The sequence below is a fragment of the Manis javanica genome, chromosome 13 (genome assembly GCF_040802235.1).
Source record: "Manis javanica isolate MJ-LG chromosome 13, MJ_LKY, whole genome shotgun sequence".
NCBI classification, from domain to species: Eukaryota; Metazoa; Chordata; class Mammalia; order Pholidota; family Manidae; genus Manis; species Manis javanica.
Window position 1 is genome coordinate 28,260,317 of NC_133168.1, and position 22,209 is coordinate 28,282,525.

The 22,209-nt window shown below is 40.7% G+C and overlaps 1 protein-coding gene across 11 annotated transcripts in view; it reads left to right on the forward strand.

Annotated features, from left to right (window-relative positions):
- Window positions 1–22,209, forward strand: part of SNAP91 (synaptosome associated protein 91) — a 173,633-nt gene that overhangs the window by 145,836 nt on the left and 5,588 nt on the right. For all 11 annotated transcript variants that reach the window (XM_073219396.1, XM_073219402.1, XM_073219400.1 and 8 more), the window contains 2 exons: window positions 20,314–20,394; window positions 20,941–21,045. In XM_073219396.1, the coding sequence (XP_073075497.1) occupies window positions 20,314–20,394; window positions 20,941–21,045 (186 nt within the window). The remainder of the gene's footprint in view (window positions 1–20,313; window positions 20,395–20,940; window positions 21,046–22,209) is intronic.

A 22,209-nucleotide genomic window follows, 5' to 3' on the forward strand; every position in this document is an offset into this window, starting at 1 on the left:
TTTTAACCTTTGCTTATCACCTTCACCTGTCTAAATTACACCCATGTCTGTTCTTCCTGATGCTACCCTCTCTTTGTTGCCTGAATTAATTCCTAACTATGACCTACCCACCTCAGCCAAACAAATATGCACAGAAATGAACTAATCTAAATTAGAATATAAGCATTTTAGGTAGACATCATTAAAAATGTGTTCCAGAAATTAATTTAAATATCTAACTTTAAAAAGTTTGAAGGATTTTTGAACCAAAATTTGTTATTAAACAGTACTAATAGTATTAATTGAGTTACAAATTTTTTATCATAGTTTCTCTAGGGAAACATTCTGTGTTCAGATTTGGTTCTTGAAACCCTCTTCCTCTGGTCTCTGCACCATCCCACCCCATGGGGTTAGTAACAGAGTAGGAAATTCAGGGACTGATATTCTGTGCCTTTGGCGAGTTCAGAGTCTAAAAGAACTTAATTTTAAGAAGTGATTTTGAACAGATAACAATGAGAAAATTGCCTGTTATATCTAGGTATTTATCTGTTTAAATCTTTCTTTGCATTATTTAAAAACAATGCTTAGTAAGAAGACCATTTCTTATATTTATCTATGAAATAAAATGTACCATTTTAATTTTTACCAAGGATACTTAGTAGAAAACTACATATCTCTTTTAAACTGACCTATGCCCAGGATGACCTTATAATTTATTGTCCAAACCAGAACTTGTTTGAAGGTGAAGGGAACATAATTATTACCCTGGAACCCCAAGCATAAGCAGGTGGCACTTAAGCCTGGGGGACTGCACTCCATATTCAGATACAAAAACATTTGAGAATCACTCTCTTGTTAGAGGGAGAGAAAGTCAATGTAAATAAAATCCCTAGAAAGAAAAGACTTCCTTAAAATTGATCTTATAAATCTATTAATACTACATGTTGACATTAAGTCTCACCATTTATATAAGCATTACCAAATCAAGGAACTCATTAGCCTATTATTTGGAGAATTAGGCCTTATGTGCCTTTCTGAGTTTCTACTTTAGCAGCATTGCCCTTGAAAGCAGGATAAATCTTATAATTGTTTTTAAACAGTTTAGTTTCAGGACAGTCATGGTAATGGCAGAGTCTAAGGTGGAGTGAAGAGGAGTGGAAGAAAGGACAGTGAGAATACTATTACCTGGCAGATCGGCTGTAGGCTAAAACCGGGTGGGGGAGGGGTGAGGACCTGAGGTAATCGTGGAAGGAAGATAAGAAAGAAAATTCTTTGGTAGAATCCATGCAACTGGGAATCGTTGTGAGTGAAGCCACTAGGACAGTACTTGCCCATGTTTCTGTGTGGAGCAGTTTGCTAAATAATGAGGCCATTAAGCAAGAAGGAAAAAAGGGAAAAGTACTTTAAAAATGATATTGAATTGGAGACCCTTCTTGGCCATCACCTCCCCTGAGATCATGATTTTAACCATACGAGGCTAAGATTTCATCAAATACTGTTTTGAACTGTTTGTTAAGAACTGTTTTGCTTCTTCAGGGCAACAAGGCCACCAATAATCTGATTGACAGGCATCATCTCCGAGACTGAGGTTAATATTCTCATCATTTAAAAAACCCCAAACTCCTTATCTTTGTTTATGAAGCAGAACATTTTAAATTGTTAAATTGTTAGTAATTAAACTCCAGAAAGTTAAAGACAGTAGGCTTTAAAATTAAAGTATCCACAGCATCTGTGGAAAGAGAAATTAGAACCACAGAAATAATTCATTAGAAGGGCAGAATTATGAACAGTTTATTTTTTTTGTTTATCTTCCTTAACATTTTAGGCAACAATATAAAGGTCGTCATCGCACAGTTACTTTATCTTTATTACCTCTCAATTATATATTTGATCTGTATAAATTCACTGCCATTTACTCCATTTAACTGCAAAACTCTTCTTCCTTAACAAAGCTCTGGCTTTGTTTTTTCACTCATGAAATGATCCTGAGGGCCTCTGGCTTGTGTCTACCCAGTTCTCTCATAAAAACATCTTCGATTTTCCTATTCCTTAAAAGATGTTTGAGTTTCTTTTTCTGAGAATATAGTCAAGAAAAAGAAGAGAGACAGCCAAAACCTGTGCTTCAGAAACAGCAAAACACAGCGTTTCTTGGTTTTCCTGGTGATCTGTAGGCCTCTGAGTAGGAGATGAAAGGGCAGAGGTGAGAGTGAGGGTCCTTTTGCTACCTTTTAATGTTTTAATCAATAGACAAGAATTAAAGTTACTTGTCTCAATTTTTTTCAAATTTTCTTGCTGCTTGGAGCTGTAAAACTTTTCAGATCACAGAACCCAAGTTAGATTTAAAAATCTAACAAGACTTTTAGAAATATGTCTGCTGGCAGGGCTCTGTCATCATGGCCATCAAGAGCCCCATGTTTCCAGGGCTTCTTACTCCTGTTTTCCTGTATACAACAGACTTGTTAGATTTCTGTCATACAAACTGGGAAGATAGCTGCAGTTCAAAAATACATACATATTTCAGACCACAGAATCCACAATTCCTTTCCTAAAAACAACTAATCTTCGTATGCCTATAAAATATTCAGTTCAGGGTTAAGAAAACAAAAAACCCTTAGAAAAAATGATTTTGGAGGGAGTAAATTATTAAAAGTTAGTCTACCATTTGAGCAAAATGACAAATTTAGGCTCTCTTTATTTCACCCATTTATTTGGTCAAGAATTTATGCAAGTTCATTTTATTTTGATAACTATACAAACCTGTTTTCTTTAATAGGCTTAAGTTCTAATAATACAATTCAGGTAAATGATACAATTATTACTATATGAAACAATTCTGATTAAATGATAGAATTCTGGCAAATGACACAATTCTGGGCCTGGTGAATAGCCTAGCACCTAGCCTGTTGAAATGATAAGGCGTGAACCTGAATTATAATACAAGAATTGTAGAGGAGGAAAAATAACTTTCCCTCTGTCCTTCTAAGTTCTTGGCTGAGACTCCATAATAAAAGACTAACAAAAGTAAACCAGAAGTTGATTAACACGTATACCTCAGTTATACATGGGAGAGGCCCAGGGAAATACAGTAACTCCCTGAGGTGGCCTAAGCCACTGGCTTAAATACCATCTCGGCTAAAGACAAAACAAAGAAAGGTGCACAGTGGCCAGTTGTGGGGAAGGGTACCAGGAAAAGCAAGGTAAGGTTTGTCATGCAGATTTAAGTAACGGATAAGCTCTCATGTGATTTAATCATCCTTCTCTTCCTTAGAGGGAGGACACCCTTACAAATGGAAATTTCCTTTGTAAGTGTAACTGTCCCTTACAAAGTTTAACTTCTACTCTGTTGTCAGAGCCTCTCCTGCATCTCCTGTTTTTCAAAATAATAAGCTCAAAATAATACTTAACACCAAAGAGACATATTTGGGGGTGACATTGTCTGCTACCCTTCAGTATTTTGTTTTAAATTAAATTTTCTTTGTTTACAGTTATCTACATTATTAAATGCTCACCCCAATAACTGTAGTTACTATCTGCAACATAAAAAAGGTTTACAATATTATTAACTATATTCTCCATGCTGTACTTTCACCCCTGTGGCTTTATATTATAATTAAGATTTTGTGCCTCTTTATCCCCTTCACCTATTTCTTTCTTTTAAATATTTTTTCTTTCTTCTAGAAAATTTTTTTGTTGTGATCATTAATCTACAATTACATGAAGAACATTATGTTTACTAGGCTTTCCCCTTCACCAAGTCCCCCCCACAAACCCCATTACAGTCACTGTCCATCAGCTTAGTAAGATGTTGTAGAATCACTACTTGTCTTCTCTGTGTTGCACAGCTCTCCCCTTTCCCCCACCCCCCACATTATACATGCTAATCATAATACCCCTTTTCTTCTTCCCCACCCTTATCCCTCCCTACCCTCCCATTCTCCCCAGTCCCTTTCCCTTTGGTAACTGTTAGTACATTCTTGGGTTCTGTAATTCTGCTGCTGTTTTGTTCCTTCAGTTTTTCTTTGTTCTTATATTCCACATATGAGTGAAATCATTTGGTATTTGTCTTTCTCCGCTTAGCTTATTTCACGGAACATAATACCCTCTAGCTCCATCCATGTTGTTGCAAATTGTAGGATTTGTTTTCTTCTTATGACTGAATAGTATTCCATTGTGTATATGTACCACATCTTCTTTATCCATTCATCTACTGATGGACATTTAGGTTTCCTTCCATTTCTTGGCTATTGTAAATAGTGCTGCAATAAACATAGGGGTGCGTCTGTCTTTTTCAAACTGGGCTGCTGCATTCTTAGGGTAAATTCCTAGAAGTGGAATTCCTGGGTCAAATGGTAAGTCTATTTTGAGCATTTTGAGGAACCTCCATACTGCTTTCCACAATGGTTGAACGAATTTACATTCCCAACAGAAGTGTAGGAGGGTTCCCCTTTCTCCACAACCTCACTAACATTTGTTGTTGTTTGTCTTTTGGATGGTAGCCATCCTTACTGGTGTGAGGTGGTATCTCATTGTGGTTTTAATTTGCATTTCTCTGACAACTAGCGATGTGGAGCATCTTTCCATGTGTCTGTTGGCCATCTGAATTTCTACTTTGGAGAGCTGTCTGTTCAGCTCCTCTGCCCATTTTTTAATTGGATTATTTGCTTTTTGTTTGTTGAGGTGCATGAGCTCTTTATATATTTTGGATGTCAACCCTTTATCAGATCTGTCATTTATGAATATATTCTCCCATAGTGTAGGATGCCTCTTTGTTCTGTTGATGGTGTCCTTTGCTGTACAGAAGCTTTTCAGGTTGATGTAGCCCCACTTGTTCATTTTTACTTTTGTTTTTCTTGCCCGGGGAGATATGTTCATGAAGAAGTAGCTAATGTTTAAGTCCAAGAGATTTTTGCCTATGTTTTTTTCTAAGAGTTTTCTGGTTTCATGACTTACATTCAGGTCTTTGATCCATTTTGAATTTACTTTTGTGTATGGGGTTAGACAGTGATCCAGTTTCATTCCCTTCCATGTAGCTGTCCGGTTTTCCTAGCACCATCTGTTGAAGAGACTGTCATTTCCCCATTGTTTATGTCCATGGCTCCTTTATCATATATTAATTGACCATATATGTTTGGGTTAATGTCTGGAGTCTCTAATCTATTGCACTGGTATGTGGCTCTGTTCTTGTGCCAGTACCAAATTGTCTTGATTACCGTGGCTTTGTAGTAGAGCTTGAAGTTGGGGAGTGAGATCCCTCCCCACTTTATTCTTCTTTCTCAGGATTGCTTTGGCGATTTGTTCCAGTTCATAGAAGAATGTTGTTGGTAATTTGATAGAGATTGCATCAAATCTGTATATTGCTTTGGGCAGGATGGCCATTTAGACGATATTAATTCTTCCTAGCCAAGAGCATCGGATGAGTTTCCATTTGTTAGTGTCCTCTTTAATTTCTCTTAAGAGTGACTTGTAGTTTTCAGGGTATAGGTCTTTCACTTCTTTGGTTAGGTTTATTCCTAGGTATTTTATCCTTTTTGATGTAATTGTGAATGGAATTGTTTTCCTGATTTCTCTTTCTATTGGTTCATTGTAAGTGTATAGGAAAGCCACAGATTTCTGTGTGTTGATTTTGTATCCTGCAACTTTGCTGTATTCAATATCACTTCTAGTAGTTTTGGAGTGGAGTCTTTAGGGTTTTTTATGTACAGTATCATGTCATCTGCAAATAGTGACAGTTTAACTTCTTCTTTACCAATTATTTCTTTGTTTTGTCTAATTGCCATGGCTAAGACCTCCAGTACTATGTTAAGTAACAGTGGGGAGAGTGGGCATCCCTGTCTTGTTCCCGATCTCAGAGGAAAAGCTTTCAGCTTCTCGCTGTTCAGTATGATGTTAGCTGTGCGTTTATAATATATGGCCTTTATTATGTTGAGGTACTTGCCCTCTATACCCGTGTTGTTGAGAGTTTTTATCATGAGTGGATGTTGAATTTTGTCGAATGCTTCTTCAGCATCTATGGAGATGATCATGTGGTTTTTGTCCTTCTTTTTGTTGATGTGGTGGATGATGTTGATGGATTTTCGAATGTTGTACCATCCTTGCATCCCTGGGATGAATCCCACTTGGTCATGGTGTATGATCCTTTTGATGTATTTTTGAATTCGGTTTGCTAATATTTTATTGAGTATTTTTGCATCTACATTCATCATGGATATTGGTTTGTAGTTTTTCTTTTTTGGTGGGGTCTTTGTCTTGTTTTGGTATTAGGGTGATGTTGGCTTCATAGAATGAGTTTCAGAATATTCCCTCCTCTTCTATTTTTTTTGGAAAACTTTTAAGGAGAATGTCTATTATGTCTCCTCTGTATGTCTGATAAAATTCCCAGGTAAATGCATCTGGCCCGGGGGTTTTGTTCTTGGGTAGTTTTTTGATTACTGCTTCAATTTCTTTGCTCGTAATTGGTTTGTTTAACTTTTGTGTTTCTTCCTTGGTCAGTCTTGGAAGGTTGTATTTTTCTAGGAAGTTGTCCATTTCTTCTAGGTGTTCCAGCTTGTTAGCATATAGGTTTTCATAGTAGTCTTTAATAATTCTTTGTATTTCTGTGGAGTCTGTCGGGATTTTTCCATTCTCATTTCTGATTCTGTTGATGTGTGTTGATTCTCTTTTTCTCTTAATAAGTTTGGCTAGAGGCTTATCTATTTTGTTTATTTTCTCAAAGAACCAGCTCTTGGTTTCATTGATTTTTTCTATTGCTTTATTCTTCTTAATTTTGTAAATTTCCTCTCTGATCTTTATTATGTTCCTCCTTCTGCTGACTTTAGGCCTCATTTGTTCTTCTTTTTCCAGTTTTGATAATTGTGATGTTAGACTATTCATTTGGGATTGTTCTTCCGTCTTTAAGTATGCTTGGATTTCTGTATACTTTCCTCTAAAGACTGCTTTTGCTGCATCCCACAGAAGTTGGGGCTTTGTGTTGTTGTTGTAATTTGTTTCCGTATATTGCTGGATCTCCATTTTAATTTGGTCATTGATCCATTGATTATTTAGGAACATGTTGTTAAGCCTCCATGTGTTTGTGGGCCTTTTTGTTTTCTTTGTACAATTTATTTCTAGTTTTATGCCTTTGTGGTCTGAAAAGTTGGTTGGTAGAATTTCAATCTTTTGGAATTTACTGAGGCTCTTTTTGTGGCCTAGTATGTGGTCTCTTCTGGAGAATGTTCCGTGTGCACTTGAGAAGAATGTGTATCCTGTTGCTTTTGGATGTAGAGTTCTATAGATGTCTATTAGGTCCATCTGTTCTAGTGTGTTGTTCAATGCCTGTGTGTCCTTACTTATTTTCTGCCCGGTGGATCTATCCTTTGGGGTGAGTGGCGTGTTAAAGTCTCCTAAAATGAATGCATTGCATTCTATTTCCTCCTTTAGTTCTGTTAGTATTTGTTTCACATATGCTGGTGCTCCTCTGTTGGGTGCATGTATGTTTATAATGGTTATCTCCTGTTGTTGGACTGAGCCCTTTATCATTATATAATGTCCTTTTTTATCTCTTGTTACTTTCTTTGTTTTGAAGTCTATTTTGTCTGATAGTAGTACTGCAACACCTGCTTTTTTCTCCCTGTTGTTTGCGTGAAATATTTTTTTCCATCTCTTGACAGTTAGTCTGTGCATGTCTTTGGGTTTGAGGTGAGTTTCTTGTAAGCAGCATATAGATGGGTCTTGTTTTTTTATTTGTTCTATTACTCTATGTCTTTTGATTGGTGCATTCAGTCCATTTACATTTAGGGTGACTATTAAAAGATACATACTTATTGCCATTGCAGGCTTTAGATTCGTGGTTAGCAAAGGTTCAAGGTTAGCTTCTTTAGTATCTTACTGTCTAACTTAACTTGCTTACTGAGCTATTATAAACACTGTCTGTTGATACTTTATTTCTCTCCCTTCTTATTCCTCCTCCTCCGTTCTTTATATGTTGGTTGTTTTATTCTGTGCTCTTTCGTTTTTCCTTTAACTGCTTTTGTGGGTAGTTGATTATATTTTTTGCCTTTAGTTAGTATTTGGTTGGTCTGCTTTCTTTGCTGTGATGTTATTTTCTCTGGTGACATCTGTTTAGCCTTAGGAGTGCTCCCATCTAGAGCAGTCCCTCTAAAATACCCTATAGAGGTGGTTTTGGGGAGGCAAATTCCCTCAACTTTTGCTTGTCTGGGAATTGTTTAATCCCTCCTTCATATTTAAATGATAATCGTGCTGGATACAGTATTCTTGGTTCAAGGCCCTTCTGTTACATTGCATTAACTGTATCATGCCATTCTCTTGTGGCCTGTAAGGTTTCTGTTGAGAAGTCTGATGATCGCCTGATGGGTTTTCCTTTGTAAGTGACCTTTTTCCTTTCTCTAGCTGCCTTTAAAACTCTGTCCTTGTCCTTGGTCTTTGCCATTTTAATTATTATGTGTCTTGGTGTTGTCCTCCTTGGGTCCCTTCTGTTGGGAGTTCTGTGTACTTCTGTACACAGCAATTATTTCTTCAAATATACTTTCTATCCCTTTTTCTCTCTCTTCTTCTTCTGGTACCCCTATAATGCGGATATTGTTCCTTTTGGATTGGTCACACAGTTCTCTTAATATTGTTTCGTTCCTGGAGATCCTTTTATCTCTCTCTGCATCAGCTTCTATGCACTCCTGTTCTCTGGTTTCTGTTCCATCAATGGCCTCTTGCATCTTATCCATTCTGTTTATAAATCCTTCCAGTGATTGTTTCATTTGTGTAGTCTCCCTCCAGTCCTCATCCCTTAGCTGTTGTATATTTCTCTGCAGCTCCGTCAGCATGGTTATGACCTTTATTTTGAATTATTTTTCAGGAAGATTGGTTAGGTCTCTCTCCTCAGGGGTTGACTCTGTGATTTTGGTCTGTATCAAATTCTTTTGCCTTTTCATGGCGATGGAGGTAGTTGTGCAGGGCTGGTGCTGTGTGTCGGCTGGGAGAACATCCCTTCTTGCTGGTTTGTGGCCTTCCTCTCCTGGGAGAACAGTGACTTCTAGTGCCTTGTGCTTGGCAGCTGCACGCAGACGGGGTTTCTGATTCTTGCCTGGCCACTATGGAGTTTAGCTCCGCAGTTGCTGTGGGCATGGTGTGCCTCAGGCTGCTGCTCTGATATGGCAGAGTCACATCGGAGGGGAAACGGCTGGGAGGCTATTTGTCTCTGTGAGGGGCCTTCTAGCTGCGCTGCCGCCCAGGGGGTTAGGGCACCTGGAGTTCCCCAGGATTTCCAGCTGCTCGGCTAAGTGTCCTGGGATGCTTCCGTCCAGCTATGCAGTCCCTGTCCCTTTAAGACTTTCAAAAAGCACTCTCTTTTCTTTGTCCCAGGGGCACCAGCTGCAGGGACCTGCTTACAGGCGTTACTGTCCTGTTTCCCTAGTTTCCAGCACCCCACGCACGCACTGTGTGTCTGTGCTCTGGTGTGGATGGCTAGGGCTGGGTGATTAGCCGTCCTGGGTTCCCTCTCCCTCCCCACTCCGACTCTTCTCCTCCTGCGGGAGCTGAGGTGAGGGGCACTCGGGTCCCACTGGGCCACGGCTTGTATCTTACCCCCTCCGCGAGGCGCTGGGTTTTTGCAGGTGTGGATGTAGTCTGTCTGTTGTCCTGTGTCTTCTGGTCTTTCTTTTAGGAATAGTTGTATTTGTTGTACTTTCAAAAGTATGTATGGTTTTGGAAGGAGATTTCCGCTGCTCTACTCATGCTGCCATCTTGGCTCCCAAATCTTTCTTCTAGAAATTTTTATAAGATAAAATTCACATAACATTAAATTAACCACTTTTGTAATTTTAAAGTGTACAATTCAGTGACTTTTGGTATAATTATGATGTTGTAAAAACCATCACCATAATCAAATTCCAGAATGAAAGGAAAAGAAGGGGCGTGAACTCCACTGTCTGAGCAGGTTTACTGCTGAACCCCGAGAGGGACCCTCTGCTGTGGCGAGCAGAACAAAGAAGCTGTCTCTCACAAGCTAAGAGGCTTTTATGGCTGGGTTTTTTTGGCGGGCGTTTGAGGGGACAGGTCAGGGTAAAGGTGGGCTTGGGACCAGCTGACAGGTCCTCTAGAGAATGCTTGTAGCCTAAGTAAGATGAAACCGAAGTCTCTGAGATGGTGGGTGGGCTTATTCAAAAAAGCGGTCCTCTTGTCCCGGCTCTTATCATTTCTGGCTCTAAAGGGGATTAGAAAGATGGGTCGCTGTTCTTTTCTTGGCTACTTCCTGCCGAGAGGGGGCAATGAAGGGAGTTTTCTGATATTTTGAAGAAGGAAGGCCATTTGGACGTGTTCTTGAGTAGTTGGCTGGGAGGTGGCTGCCATTCAATCCTGTAAAAATCTTTGGAATAGGCTAATTGAGCAGGGCAGGAAAAGGAGGAGGAGGGTGATAGAGGTTAACAGGGCCAGGAGAGGTAGAAGGTAACCGAGGGTTGTAGAAGCTGAGAGTATAAGACTTGAACTCGGGCCGGGGAGAGAAGGGTTAGAGCCCAGTGGCTGAGAAGGTCACAGAGGTTGTGTGAGGAGTGTACTTATAGGGCAATTTTCTTGGGCTTCCGGGATAAGGAGCGCAGCTGATGCTGGAACCTGTAAGCTGAGAGGCCAGGCTTTTATCACAAGGTCGAGTTGTTTGGTCAGATAGGCAACAGGCTGGAGGGAGTGTCCAGCTGATTGTGCAAGTAGCCCTAATGCTTGTCCCTTTTTGCTGGTTAAGAATAGAAAGAAAGGTTTATTAGGGTTAGGTAGAGTCAAAGCAGGTGCCTTGAGGAGTGCCCACTGAAGGGCCCAGAAAGAAGCAGGAATTAAGTCTGTCTCTGGCACCCTTTCTTGGGGATCCCTGTGGGAGGCCTCGTATAGGGGTTTTGTAATGAGTGAGAAATTCGGGATCCAGAGTCTAAAATAGCTAAGAATCCACAGGAAAGAAAGACGATGTCATTTTATGGTGGGGAAAGGAAGATTATTAATCGCTTGTTTTCAGAAGGTGAGTGTGCAGTGAGTGGTTGGGGTGAGGTCAAGACCAAGGGAAGTGACTTTTTGCTGTTACCAGTTGAGCTTTGTGTTCTGAGACATGGTATCCCTTTTTCCCTAGGAATATAAGAAGGGAAATAGGGTGGGATGTAGAATCATTTTTTGAGGGGCTGCAAAGCAAGAGGTCATCGACATACTGGAGCAGGCAGCTAGGGGGAGGTCGAGAGACTGGAGGTCCTTTTGTAGTGCTCAGCCAGAGAAGTGGGGGCTGTCCTGAAACCCCTGGGGAAGAACCGTCCAGTGATTTGTTGGGTGAACAGAGATAAGGAGCCTGCACAGGTGAAGGCGAAAAGTTGTGGGGAATCAGGGATGAGGGGAATAGAAAAGAAGGTGTCTTTGAGGTCAGGACAGTGACGTATTGAGTGCTGGGGGGATATGGGAGAGGAGTGTGTAGGGGCTGGGGACTGCTGGGTGGGTGGGAACAGCAGCCTCATGAATCTTTTGGAGATCTTGGACCCATGGGAAAGAGCTATCAGGAGTATTGGAAGGATGGGAGTACTGTGGGGGGAACTGTTGGGAGGAGGTCAGCTCCGAGATGCAGGGAAGTCAGAGTACAAGGTAAGGAAGGAATTAAAGTGAGAGTGTCAGGGAGTGGCAGACAGAGTAATAAAGGAAATTCATCGAAGTGCTACTCAGCATGGGGCACGTCCCCTGCTAACTCCTTAAGCCAGTATCACCTGGTGTCCAGTGTCCCCTTGGATCTGCACAGTGTGGGAACTGAGTCCCTACCACCCCAGGATTTGAGGGAGCTGCAGAGCACTGGATGGAGTGAAATTATGTTCTGGGAGCTTCCTAGAGGCAAAGAAAGAAGACTTTCAGGTAGGCTACTAAAAGAGCATGACTGTAAGCTGCAGTTCCATCTGGGTCACCCAGGCAATGGTAATTTGAAAGCCCAGATCTGAGTTCCCAGAAGCCCCTCCCTACTTATCTGAAATAGAACAGAGAATGAAGGTTTGAGCTTAAATTCAGAGGATTAGAATGAAAAAGCAAAGTAACAAAGACACTTACCACTGGAAAAGTGTTCAGAGACAAAACTTTTTAAGTTGACCAGTAAGAAGTTTATTTAAGGCAAAAAGGTGCACACTTGGAGAAAGGAGAATGTGGGCTCCCTCAGAGAAGGGGCACCAGAAGGTTTAAGCTTTATTTAAGGCTGTGCACTTAGAAAGTCCATGCAACCTCAGAGAGAGGCATGTGCTAAAAGGTTGGGGGTTCCCCCTTTTAAGGATTTTTCAGGAATGTGACAAAGGGCTAAGGATGTAGACTTATTAAGTGGTCCCAAAATGTTCATCTTTGATGAGACATTAAGTCTGTTCTCTTATCAGTCCTCCAGATAATTCTGTAAAATCAATTTAATACAAGAAATTTACTGCTTTGATTCCTTCCCAGGTTAGCAGCTTCCCTCTGGGAGAATATCACTCAAGACCATCTGCCCTGCCCCCAAGATGGGCTAGGTTATTATTTTTGCTAAAGAGTATGTTAAGAATCTGACTTCTTAACTTCCTGGGTTTTAAAATGCTATCTTAGCTTTAAGATGGAGTCTTTCCTGTTTTTACTATTCTGTTTATAGCTGGGCTTATTTGCATTAAATTAATCATGATGGTTATCTCTTGCCCAGGTTGCACATTACTTGATTTAGGGGCTGGAGAAGGAAAAAACAGCAGATAGGTTAAGTTAAAAAATAAGCTGTGCCTTTTAGCAGGCTAAAGTAAATCTTACAGTGGCATGATCTAACTGACACAGTGAGGACATGGGCTGTGCTCAGACACTTTTCTTTGGGGAATATTCAGACATTCCAGGGCCAGTTGCTTCTGGCCTTTTGAGCTTTAACTGATTCACTCATTAACTCTGTGAGTCTTTTCTGGCTTTCTGATTTTAACTGGTTAACTCTTTGATTCCTTTCTACTGGGCCTTAGTGGCCTTATTCTCTTTCCACCCTGCTCATATCTGTTCTTCTGCCTAACAGAGTGGTAGGAATGAGGATTTGGTCCTTGAGAAGGTGGATGATGATGGTTGGGCCTTGAGAAGGTGGTTGATGGGCTGGAGGCCAAGATGGCTGTCGGGGCTCAGGGGGTACCGGTGAACTGCAACAGCTAGAGTAGGCTCTTCAGGGCTCTTCTGAGGGGTTGGTGATGTGAGGCTATAGAAGGGTTTTTTGTGTCCCAAACAATAGGGTCAACTTGTGATTTAATAGGCTGTACCACCTCAGAAGGGAGGACCTCTTTAGGGGGTATGACTGGGAGAATGAGGGAGGGTTCCAAGGGAAATGAGGGAATGGGTAAGGCTGCCCCCATGTGGTGGAGGATATCTCTTCCCAGAAGGGGTGTGGGGCAGTGGAGCATTACCAGAAAGGAGTGAGGGAAAGTAATATGGCCCAGGGAACAATATGAAGGAGGGGTTTGGGCTGGTGTTTCTATTAAGCCTTTCATCCCAACAACTGGGAGGGGAGCAAAGGTCCCAAGTATTCACTGAGCACAGAGAGGCTGGCCCCCTGGTCAAGCAGGACAGAAGCCTGACTTCCAGCTGCCACCAGTTACCCGTGGATCTGCTGGTGTCATTGTGGATGGGGGCCTTGGGATCCAGGCCATCAATAGGTCACTGAGACAAGGCTGTGAGGGCCTCCAGGTCCTGTCTAGATGCGTCTGGTCACCTGGAGGGGAGAGGACTCAAGGGAGGGGCTGACTTCCCCAAAGGGCAATCCATTTTCCAGTGACCCCATCGTCCTCAGTTTGCACATGGCTTGGAGGCGGCCTTGGATTAGAGTAAGCTTTGGCCAGCGGCCGGAACTGCCACAGTGGAAACAGGCTCCTCAGTGGGAGGGCAAACTAGGGAGGCCAGAATCTGATAGTCGGCTTTAGCCTGTTTTTCTTTCTGAGTTTTTGTTCCTTATCCCAGTTGTTGAAACTTTAAAGGCAAGGTCTATAAGCACTTTTTTTGAGTGTTTGGGGTACATTTTCTAATTTTTGGAGCTTTTTACGAGTATGAGTAAGACTGGGACATGAAGTGGAGGTGTAGGAGAATAAGCCCTCAGGGGAGTTAGGGCTGGTGTTTGTGTATTCGATCTTGGCCTCTGAAAGGTGGTTCATGAAAAGGAGTGGGTTTTCATCTGCCCCCCAGGTAATTTCCTTGAGGTGCTCATAGTTGACCTGTTTTTTTTTTTCTTTCCACCCCTGCCAGGAGGCAAGTGATCATATGATCACAACTTGCCCTACCAGGGTCCCTGAGTTGGTATGTCCACTCGGGGATTTGGGGCTCAGCCCTGGGGACCACACGAGCCACTGGTGCATGATTAGCAGGATGCTGGTGGTGCAACTCATCAGCATGATTTTTGGCCATATGCCAAATGCATTCCCTCTCGTCATCCATGCCAGAGGGGCACAGATCCATCCATCCCAAGCCAGAGGGGACTGTCCGCCCGCGAATAGGGTCGCCACCCGGAAGGGCGCAGGGGTCCCCCAAGCGGTGTTCTCACCGAGAGCAGAGAGGAGGGGAAAGAGATCGGGGGCTGGGTGAGCTGTCTGGACGCCAAGGGAAAGCCAATGAGGCCAGAATCTCACCCTCTTTGGAATGGCAATGGATTAGTGGCCGGTGGTGTGTGTGTAGATTGAGGTCTGGCAGGACAGTCCCTGGACTGGATGGAGTTCAGGAGGGGCATGTTAGGTGAGGGAGGGAAGGGAAACGGGGCCAGACGCAGGGGGCTCCCAGGATCTGGGAGTGAGCCCGGGACGAGCTGCCGCTGCCATGCCTCCCAGGCTGTGGAACCCCTGCTCTCGGCTCCCGCTCCCGGGTTTTGGCTCCAGATGAAAGGGAAAGGGGATGCAAACTCCACAGTCCCAGGAGGTTTACTGCCAAACCTGAGAGGGACCCTCTGTTCTGGCCAGCAGAACAAAGAAGGTATCTCTTACAGGCTAAGAGGCTTTTTATGACTGGGTTTTTGGCGTGCTTTTTTAGGGGTGGGGTCAGGGAAAAGGGCGGCTTGTGGTTTGCCAACCTGTCCTCTGGAGGATGCTTGTAGCCTAGGTAAGATGACACCTAGGCCTCGCTGAGATGGCGGGTGGGCTTATTCAAAAAGGCAGTACTCCTGTCTGGATTCTGTCACAGAATATCTCCATCACCCCAAAAAGAAACGTGGCCCTTCCCCATTTACCTGTCTGTCCCATGGCACCCAATAACTGACTCCTGTTTTTTTAGATTTTCCTATTCTAGACATTTCATATAAACAAAATCATATAATATGGAACCTTTTGTGCCCGGATTCTTTCACTCAGAATAATGTTTTCAAGGTCCATCCATGTTGTAGCATGCATTAGTACTTCATTTTTTATGGCTGAATATTCCACAGTTTGTATAGACCACATTCATCAACTGATGGGCATTTTTGCTGTTCCAACTTTTCAGCTATTATGAAAAATATTTCTGTTATTTGTATATAAATGTTTATATGAGTATATGTCCTCAGTTCTCTTGGCTGTATGCCTGAAAGTAAAATTGCTGAGTCATGTGTGACTGTGATGAACTCTTTGAGGAACTGCAAAACTTTCCCACAGCGGCTGCATCATCTTACATTCCCACCAACAGTGCTTAGCTTAGGTTGTGGTTTGGTATTTCCCTAATGACTAATGGTGAGCATCATTTCATATGCTTATTGACCATTTGTATGTCTTTTTTTTTTTCTAGAAATGTCTATTTACATCCTTTGCACATTTTATAGTTGACAAACTTTATAATAATCTTTTTATTGTGGAGTTCAAAGAGATCTTTATATATTCTGGATACTAGAAGCTTATCAGATATATGATCTGCAGATATTTTCTCCCATTTGTGAGTCTTCTTAGTTTTCTTAATAGTGTCTTTTGATGCACAAAAGTTTTTAATTTTGATTAACTCCAATTTATTTTTTTTGCTTATGCTTTTGGTGTCATATTTAAGAAACTTACTGTCTAATCCAAGTCTTGAAGATTTATACCTGTGCTTCTTTTTAAGAGTTATAGTTTATCTCTTACATTAGGTTTTTTGACCTATTTTAGCTCATTTTCATATATTGTATGAGATAGGGGTCCCAATTAACTGTTTTGCATGTAGAAACCCAGTTGTCCCAGAACCATTTGTTGAAAAGACTGTTCTCATTCATTAATTTTGGCATCCTTGTCAAAAAAACCAATTAACCACAGATGAATGGGTTTACTTCCAAATTCTTTACTCCGTTGTGTTGATCTGTATGTCTGTCGTGGCCAGTGTCACATTGTTTTAATTAATGTAGTAAGTTTTGAAACCAGGAAGTATGAGTCCTCCAAATTTTTTCTTCCTTTTCAAGATTATTTTGGCCATTCTGGATTCCTTGCATTTCCATATAAATTTTAAGTTCATGTTGTCCATTTTTCCATAAGAAGCAGTTGAAATTTTGGTAGGGACTGTATTAAATCTATAAAGCACTTGGGAAGTATTGCCATCTTAACAATATTAACTCTTCCAGTCCATGAGCCAAGATGTCTTTCTATCTATCTAAGTTGTCTTTAATTTTTTTCAACAATGTTTGATAGTTGTATACAAGTCTTGTACTTTTCTTGTTAAATTTATTTCTATTTGTTATTGTTAATGCTATGTAAATAAATTTTTATAATTTCATTTTTTTATTAAGGTATCATTGATATACACTCTTATGAAGGCTTCACATGAAAAACATTGTGGTTATTACATTCACCCATATTATCAAGTCCTCCCCATACCCCATTGAAATCACTGTCCATCAGTGTAGTAAGATGCCACAGAGTCACTACTTGTCTTCTCTGTACTACACTGTCTTCCCTGTGACCCCACACACACCATGTGTACTAATCATAATACCCCTCAATCCCCTTCTCCCTCCCTCCCCACCCACCCTCTCCAACCCCTCCCTTTTGATAACTGCTAGTCCCTTCTTGGAGTCTGTGAGCCTGCTACTGTTTAGTTCCTTCAGTTTTGCTTCATTGTCACACTACACAAATAAGGGAAATCATTTGGTACTTGTCTTTCTCTGCCTGGCTTATTTCACTGAGCATAACACCCTCTAGCTCCATCCATGCTGTTGCAAATGGTAGGATTTGTTTTCTTCTCATGGCTGAATAAATATTCCATTGTGTATATGTACCACCTCTTCTTTATCCATTCATCTGCTAATGGACACTTAGGTTGCTTCCATATCTTGGCTATTATAAATAGTGCTGCAATAAACATAGGGGTTATAATTGCATTTTTAAAATGTTCATTGTGAGTGTGCAATGAACAGTACACTGTTTTTTGTGTATTGATTTTGCATCAGCAACTTTGCTGAACTCGTTTATTAACTGATGGCAGTTTTTTGTATATGGATTCTTTAGATTTTCTCTATTATAACATCATCTACAAATAGAGATTTTGTTTCTTTCTTTCTTATCTGGATGCTGTTTATCTATTTTTCTTACTAAATGGCCCTGGCTAGAACTTCTAGAATATCTTTGTCTTGTTCTTAAGAAGAAAGCTGTCAGTTGTTAAACATGAAGTGTGATGTTAGCCATGGATTCTCGGCACATACCCTTTATCGGGTTGAGGAATTTCCCTCCTTTTCCCACTTTGTGGAAGGGTGTTTTTGTTTTTTGTTTTTTTGTGTGTTTTTTTTGGTCTTAAAAGAAGGTTAGATTTTGTCAAATGCTTTTTCTGCATCTATTGAGATGATCTTGTGTTTGAGGGTTTTTTTTCTTTATATTCTATTAATATGTATTAAATTGATTGAACCAACATTACATTCCTGGCATAAATCTCACTTGGTCATGGTGTATAATTCTTTCAAAAATTCTGGATTTGTTACACTAGTGTTTTGTTGAGAATTTTTGCATCATTCATTATTCCTAAAGGATATTTGGTCTGTAGTATTCTTGTGATATTCCTGTGTGGCTTTGTTGTCAGGGTAATACTGGCATCAGAGAATAATTAGGAAGTGTTTACCTTCTCTTTTTTTTTTTTGTAGAACTTGAGAAAGATTAATTCTTCTTTATATTTAATAGAATTCACCAAGGAAGCCGTCTGGTTCTGGGCTTTTCTATCATGGAAGTTTTTTGATTACTGACTGAGTCTCCTTACATGTTGTTATATGTCTATTCAGATTTTCTATTTCTTCTTGAATTAGTTTTGGTTGTATCTTTCTAAGAATTTGACCATTTCATCTAGGTTATCTAATGCTTTAACATATATGTTCTCATAATTTTTCCTTATAATCCTTTTTATTTCTGTTAAGTGGGTGGTAATGTCTACACTTCCTTTCCTGATTTTGATCATTTAAGTTTCTTTTTTTTTTCTTGTTTGTCTACCTGAAAGTTTATGAATTTTATTGATTTTTTTTCAAAGAACCAACTTTAGGTTTCTTCTATTTCCTCTTTTGTTTTTTCCATTCTCTATTTCATTTATATGCACTTTAATACCTAGTATTTCCTTCCTCTACTTACTTTGGTTTAGTTTTGGGTTTTTTTTTCTCTGTTTCTTAAGGTGGAAGTTTAGGTTATTGATTTGAGATCTTTCTCTTGCATTTGGGCTATACATTCTTTTTTCCTTGTATGCTTCATAACTTTTTGTTGAAACCTGGACATTCTGAATATTATAATGTAGCAACTCTGAAGTCAGATTCTACCCCCTCCCCAAAGGTTTGTTGTTATTTTTTGTCTTTTTTTTTGCTTAGTGACCATCCTGAACTAATCTGTAAGTCTGTGTTCTTTGTCATGTGAACCATTGAGGTCTCTGTTCTTTTAGCTAGTGGTCAGCTAATGATTAAGCAGACATTACTTTAACTCCTGGAACTAAAAATACATCCTAGTCTTTGCAGAGAGGCTCTGAGTGTGCTGTGGCATGTCTTCAAACTCAGGCCGGCAGCGTGCAGCTCTGCCTTAGCAATTACTTGCTGCTTGCCCCAAGTCTCGCAGTCAGTCAGAACCTTCTCAACTCTTCCCTGAGCATGCACACAGCCCTGGGCAAGTGCATGGCCTTCTAAATCCCCAGAAGTATATATGAGCTTTTCAAACTCTTAATCCCTTCAGGGTCTCATTCTCCAGCCTTTCCTTTCAAGCTATTGATTTAGTCTACTATTTCTCCGGTTATCCGTTGCCTCAGAAAGCAACAACCAGAACATTTGCATGTAAATATTTTCCACAAATGACTTCAGGCAACAACTTTAGCACCTGGTGCATTCCCAGTTTGATGAGACAAAGACAAGCCTTTTGAGCCAATTTTTGCAGGGAGCCACTCAGACGAGACAAAACAAATAATTAAATATATTCTGTACCCTCTGGTACTGTTACTAGGAATGTGTGATGATGTTTTCATAAGACACAGCTGAGCTAGAGAACAGTGAATAGAACTAGGGTAAGTTAAGGTGCTACAGAGAACACTATTTTTACCAAGAGTCATCTAGTTTTTGTCAGTAAGTACTTTTTTCTAGGTTGCTGCAAGCTTTTTGTTAGTTCCCAGAGTTCCAGAGTAGTTGGTTCGGACAGGTTTTGCCTGTTTCTGTATTGCTTTTATGGATTGGGGAGACGTTTGGAGTTCCTTACTTCACCACTTTTGCTGATGTTACTATAGTATTTTCTTTCTTAATTTGTATTTTGCTCTAATGATTAACTTAAATTTAAGGGATTTCAATAAGGTTAATTTTAAACATAAGTGAAATATTAGGAAGTTTGGTGTATGACTGAAAACTATCAGATCTGTACCTGAAATAGGATATGTGTGCTATATTATGTGTAGTCTTCAAAGTGCTGCCTAAAACTTGAAATTAATTTTAACCCTTGCAAAAGTACAACAGTCAAAAATCAGAGGGAAGCAAGTATAACACAAAAAAGAATAATCTAAAAATGGGGGAAAAAAGGGAAACTATGCATTGCAAATATAAATGAAAACACATTCCTTGGATGTCTAACCCAGTACTTCTCACAGGATATAACGACAAAAATAGACAAGCTTGAAGAAGTTTGCTTTGTTTGTGGTGAGACTGGAAGAGAGGCATATAGTGAGGCAGAGAGGAAGTCCGGTGCTGTGCGTCAGCCGCAAGCCATCGAGCCCAAAGAGCGCCACACAGTGAACATCGAGCTAGAGATCTTGTTGGTATCTTCAGTTTGGTGCTAGGGCCATTTTTTTTTTCTTTAATTTAAAATTGAAATTTAGGATTTCTTTATATATATCCACACATACTTAAGGGGCATGCACTTTAAAATTATATTATGTCACTTTAAAACGTGTTGGTTCTTTTTGTTTGTTACTGTTGTGTGTGTGTGGTATGTTTTGTTTGCTTGGCAGCAAGGAGCTGTGCCTCCATCCAGCTCAGTCCCTCCTGTTGCCGGGTCATCTGTCGGGCAGCCTGGGGCTGGATTTGCAATGGTGAGTGACCACCTCTGTTAAAAATTGTGATTGACATTTCTAAGGCCTGTGGAATGTGATTCTTCCCTAAATGCAGTAAAGTAAAACTTAAAAAGTTAAGTCATCTGCTTTAGACATTAAATCGTCCATACATAACAGGATAAAATCAGTTATAAAATACTTAAAATAAATTCTGCCATCAAAACAATTTCTATAGTACATAGTTATGTCATTTTTGAATTAATATTTACCAAACATATTCTTAGCTCAATCGTCAAAATCAACTCTTAACCACTATATTAGGACTTCCCACTTACCACTTTTATCACTAACAAATTTTAGGACCATCTTCCATGAAGAAACATGCTTTTATTTCTTCAAGAGTTACACTTACATTAGACAAACAACAAAGCCTAGTTGGGATGAGGCTATTGTGTGGCCAACCAGGTGTCAGCCACACCTCCTGATTCCCTGCCATCTGCCCATCTGTGAATTAGACTCTCTCACAGACCTGGGTCAGGGTGCGTAGTGGGTCCCCTCAGGCTGTGAACCGCTCTTCCCTTGCAGCCTCCTGCTGGGACTGGCGCTCCCCTGATGCCTCAGCAGCCGGTCATGTTCGCACAGCCCGTGATGCGGCCACCCTTCGGAGCCGCGGCTGCCCCTGGCACACAGGTCAGTTTAAAATGTCCACCAGATAGTGGCATTAACTTATCAATATAAACTGCCATGTGGCTAATTCTTTAATAAAAATGTTGTCACCTGATATAACCCTCATATCTGTTGCTTCATAAGTAAAAAGGAACATCGAGGACAGATTAGCAATGGTGTTAAGTTTTCGAGGAAAATTTTAGAAATCACTAACTATTCTAAGGTCCCTTTATTCCTCTCCTACTTAATTCAGAATGGCTCCTGAAAACAAACAGACATTTAAAGTATCAAGTCATGTATTTCAGAAAAATGAGTAGTTCTGATCCGTAGTTTTATCATATGTTTCCAGAGTTAGCCAAACTCAAGGCTAGATCACAGTCCTCCAGACTGCCAAGTTTACCCGAGCCCTGTGACACTAACTGCAAGTGAGTTTTCCAGACCGCAGAGCCCAAGGGACTAGTCCCCACCACACCGCCCTCCCCTCAGACACCAGCCGCAGGTTTGGAGGTCCCCAGGGCCATCCTCACTTGGACCAGTTGCCTGCAAATTTGAGAGTTCCCAGAACCACTCTCAGTGTAGACAGTTTCCTAGAATGACTCACAGAACTCAGGCAAGCACTAAATTTACAGTTACAGTTTTATTATTGTGAAGGAATACAAATTAGGCCTAAAGAAAAGGTGCATAGGGCAAAGTCAGGGAATGTCCTAAGCCTGAAGCTTCTTTGTTCTTTGGGATGTATCACCCACCTGGCATAAATGTGTGCTAGTAGATGTGCAGTATTGCCAAGCTGGGAATTTCCTCTGGGCTTTAGTTTGCAGAGTTTTTATTGAGGTCTTGTTTTATAGGAGTAATTGACTGAATAATTGTTCATTCATTTGAATTCAGCCCCCAGCTTCTCTCCCTCCCTAGAAGTCAAACTGATATCATGCGGCCCCAAAACCCAACCCTCTAAATCACATGGCTGGTCTTCCTGGCATGGCCCGCCCCACCGTGAGTCACCTTGTCAGCATGAACTATCAGGTGTGGTGCTAAGAACGCACCCCGAGTAATGAGGACATGCCTGTCACTCAGGAAATGCCCAGGGTTTAGAGCTTGCCTACCAGGATCCAGGACAAAGGGCAAACCTCTCTTTAGGTGAGGCCAACTTTCTTACTAAACAATGTACTACCTTCACTTACAAAGATGCTA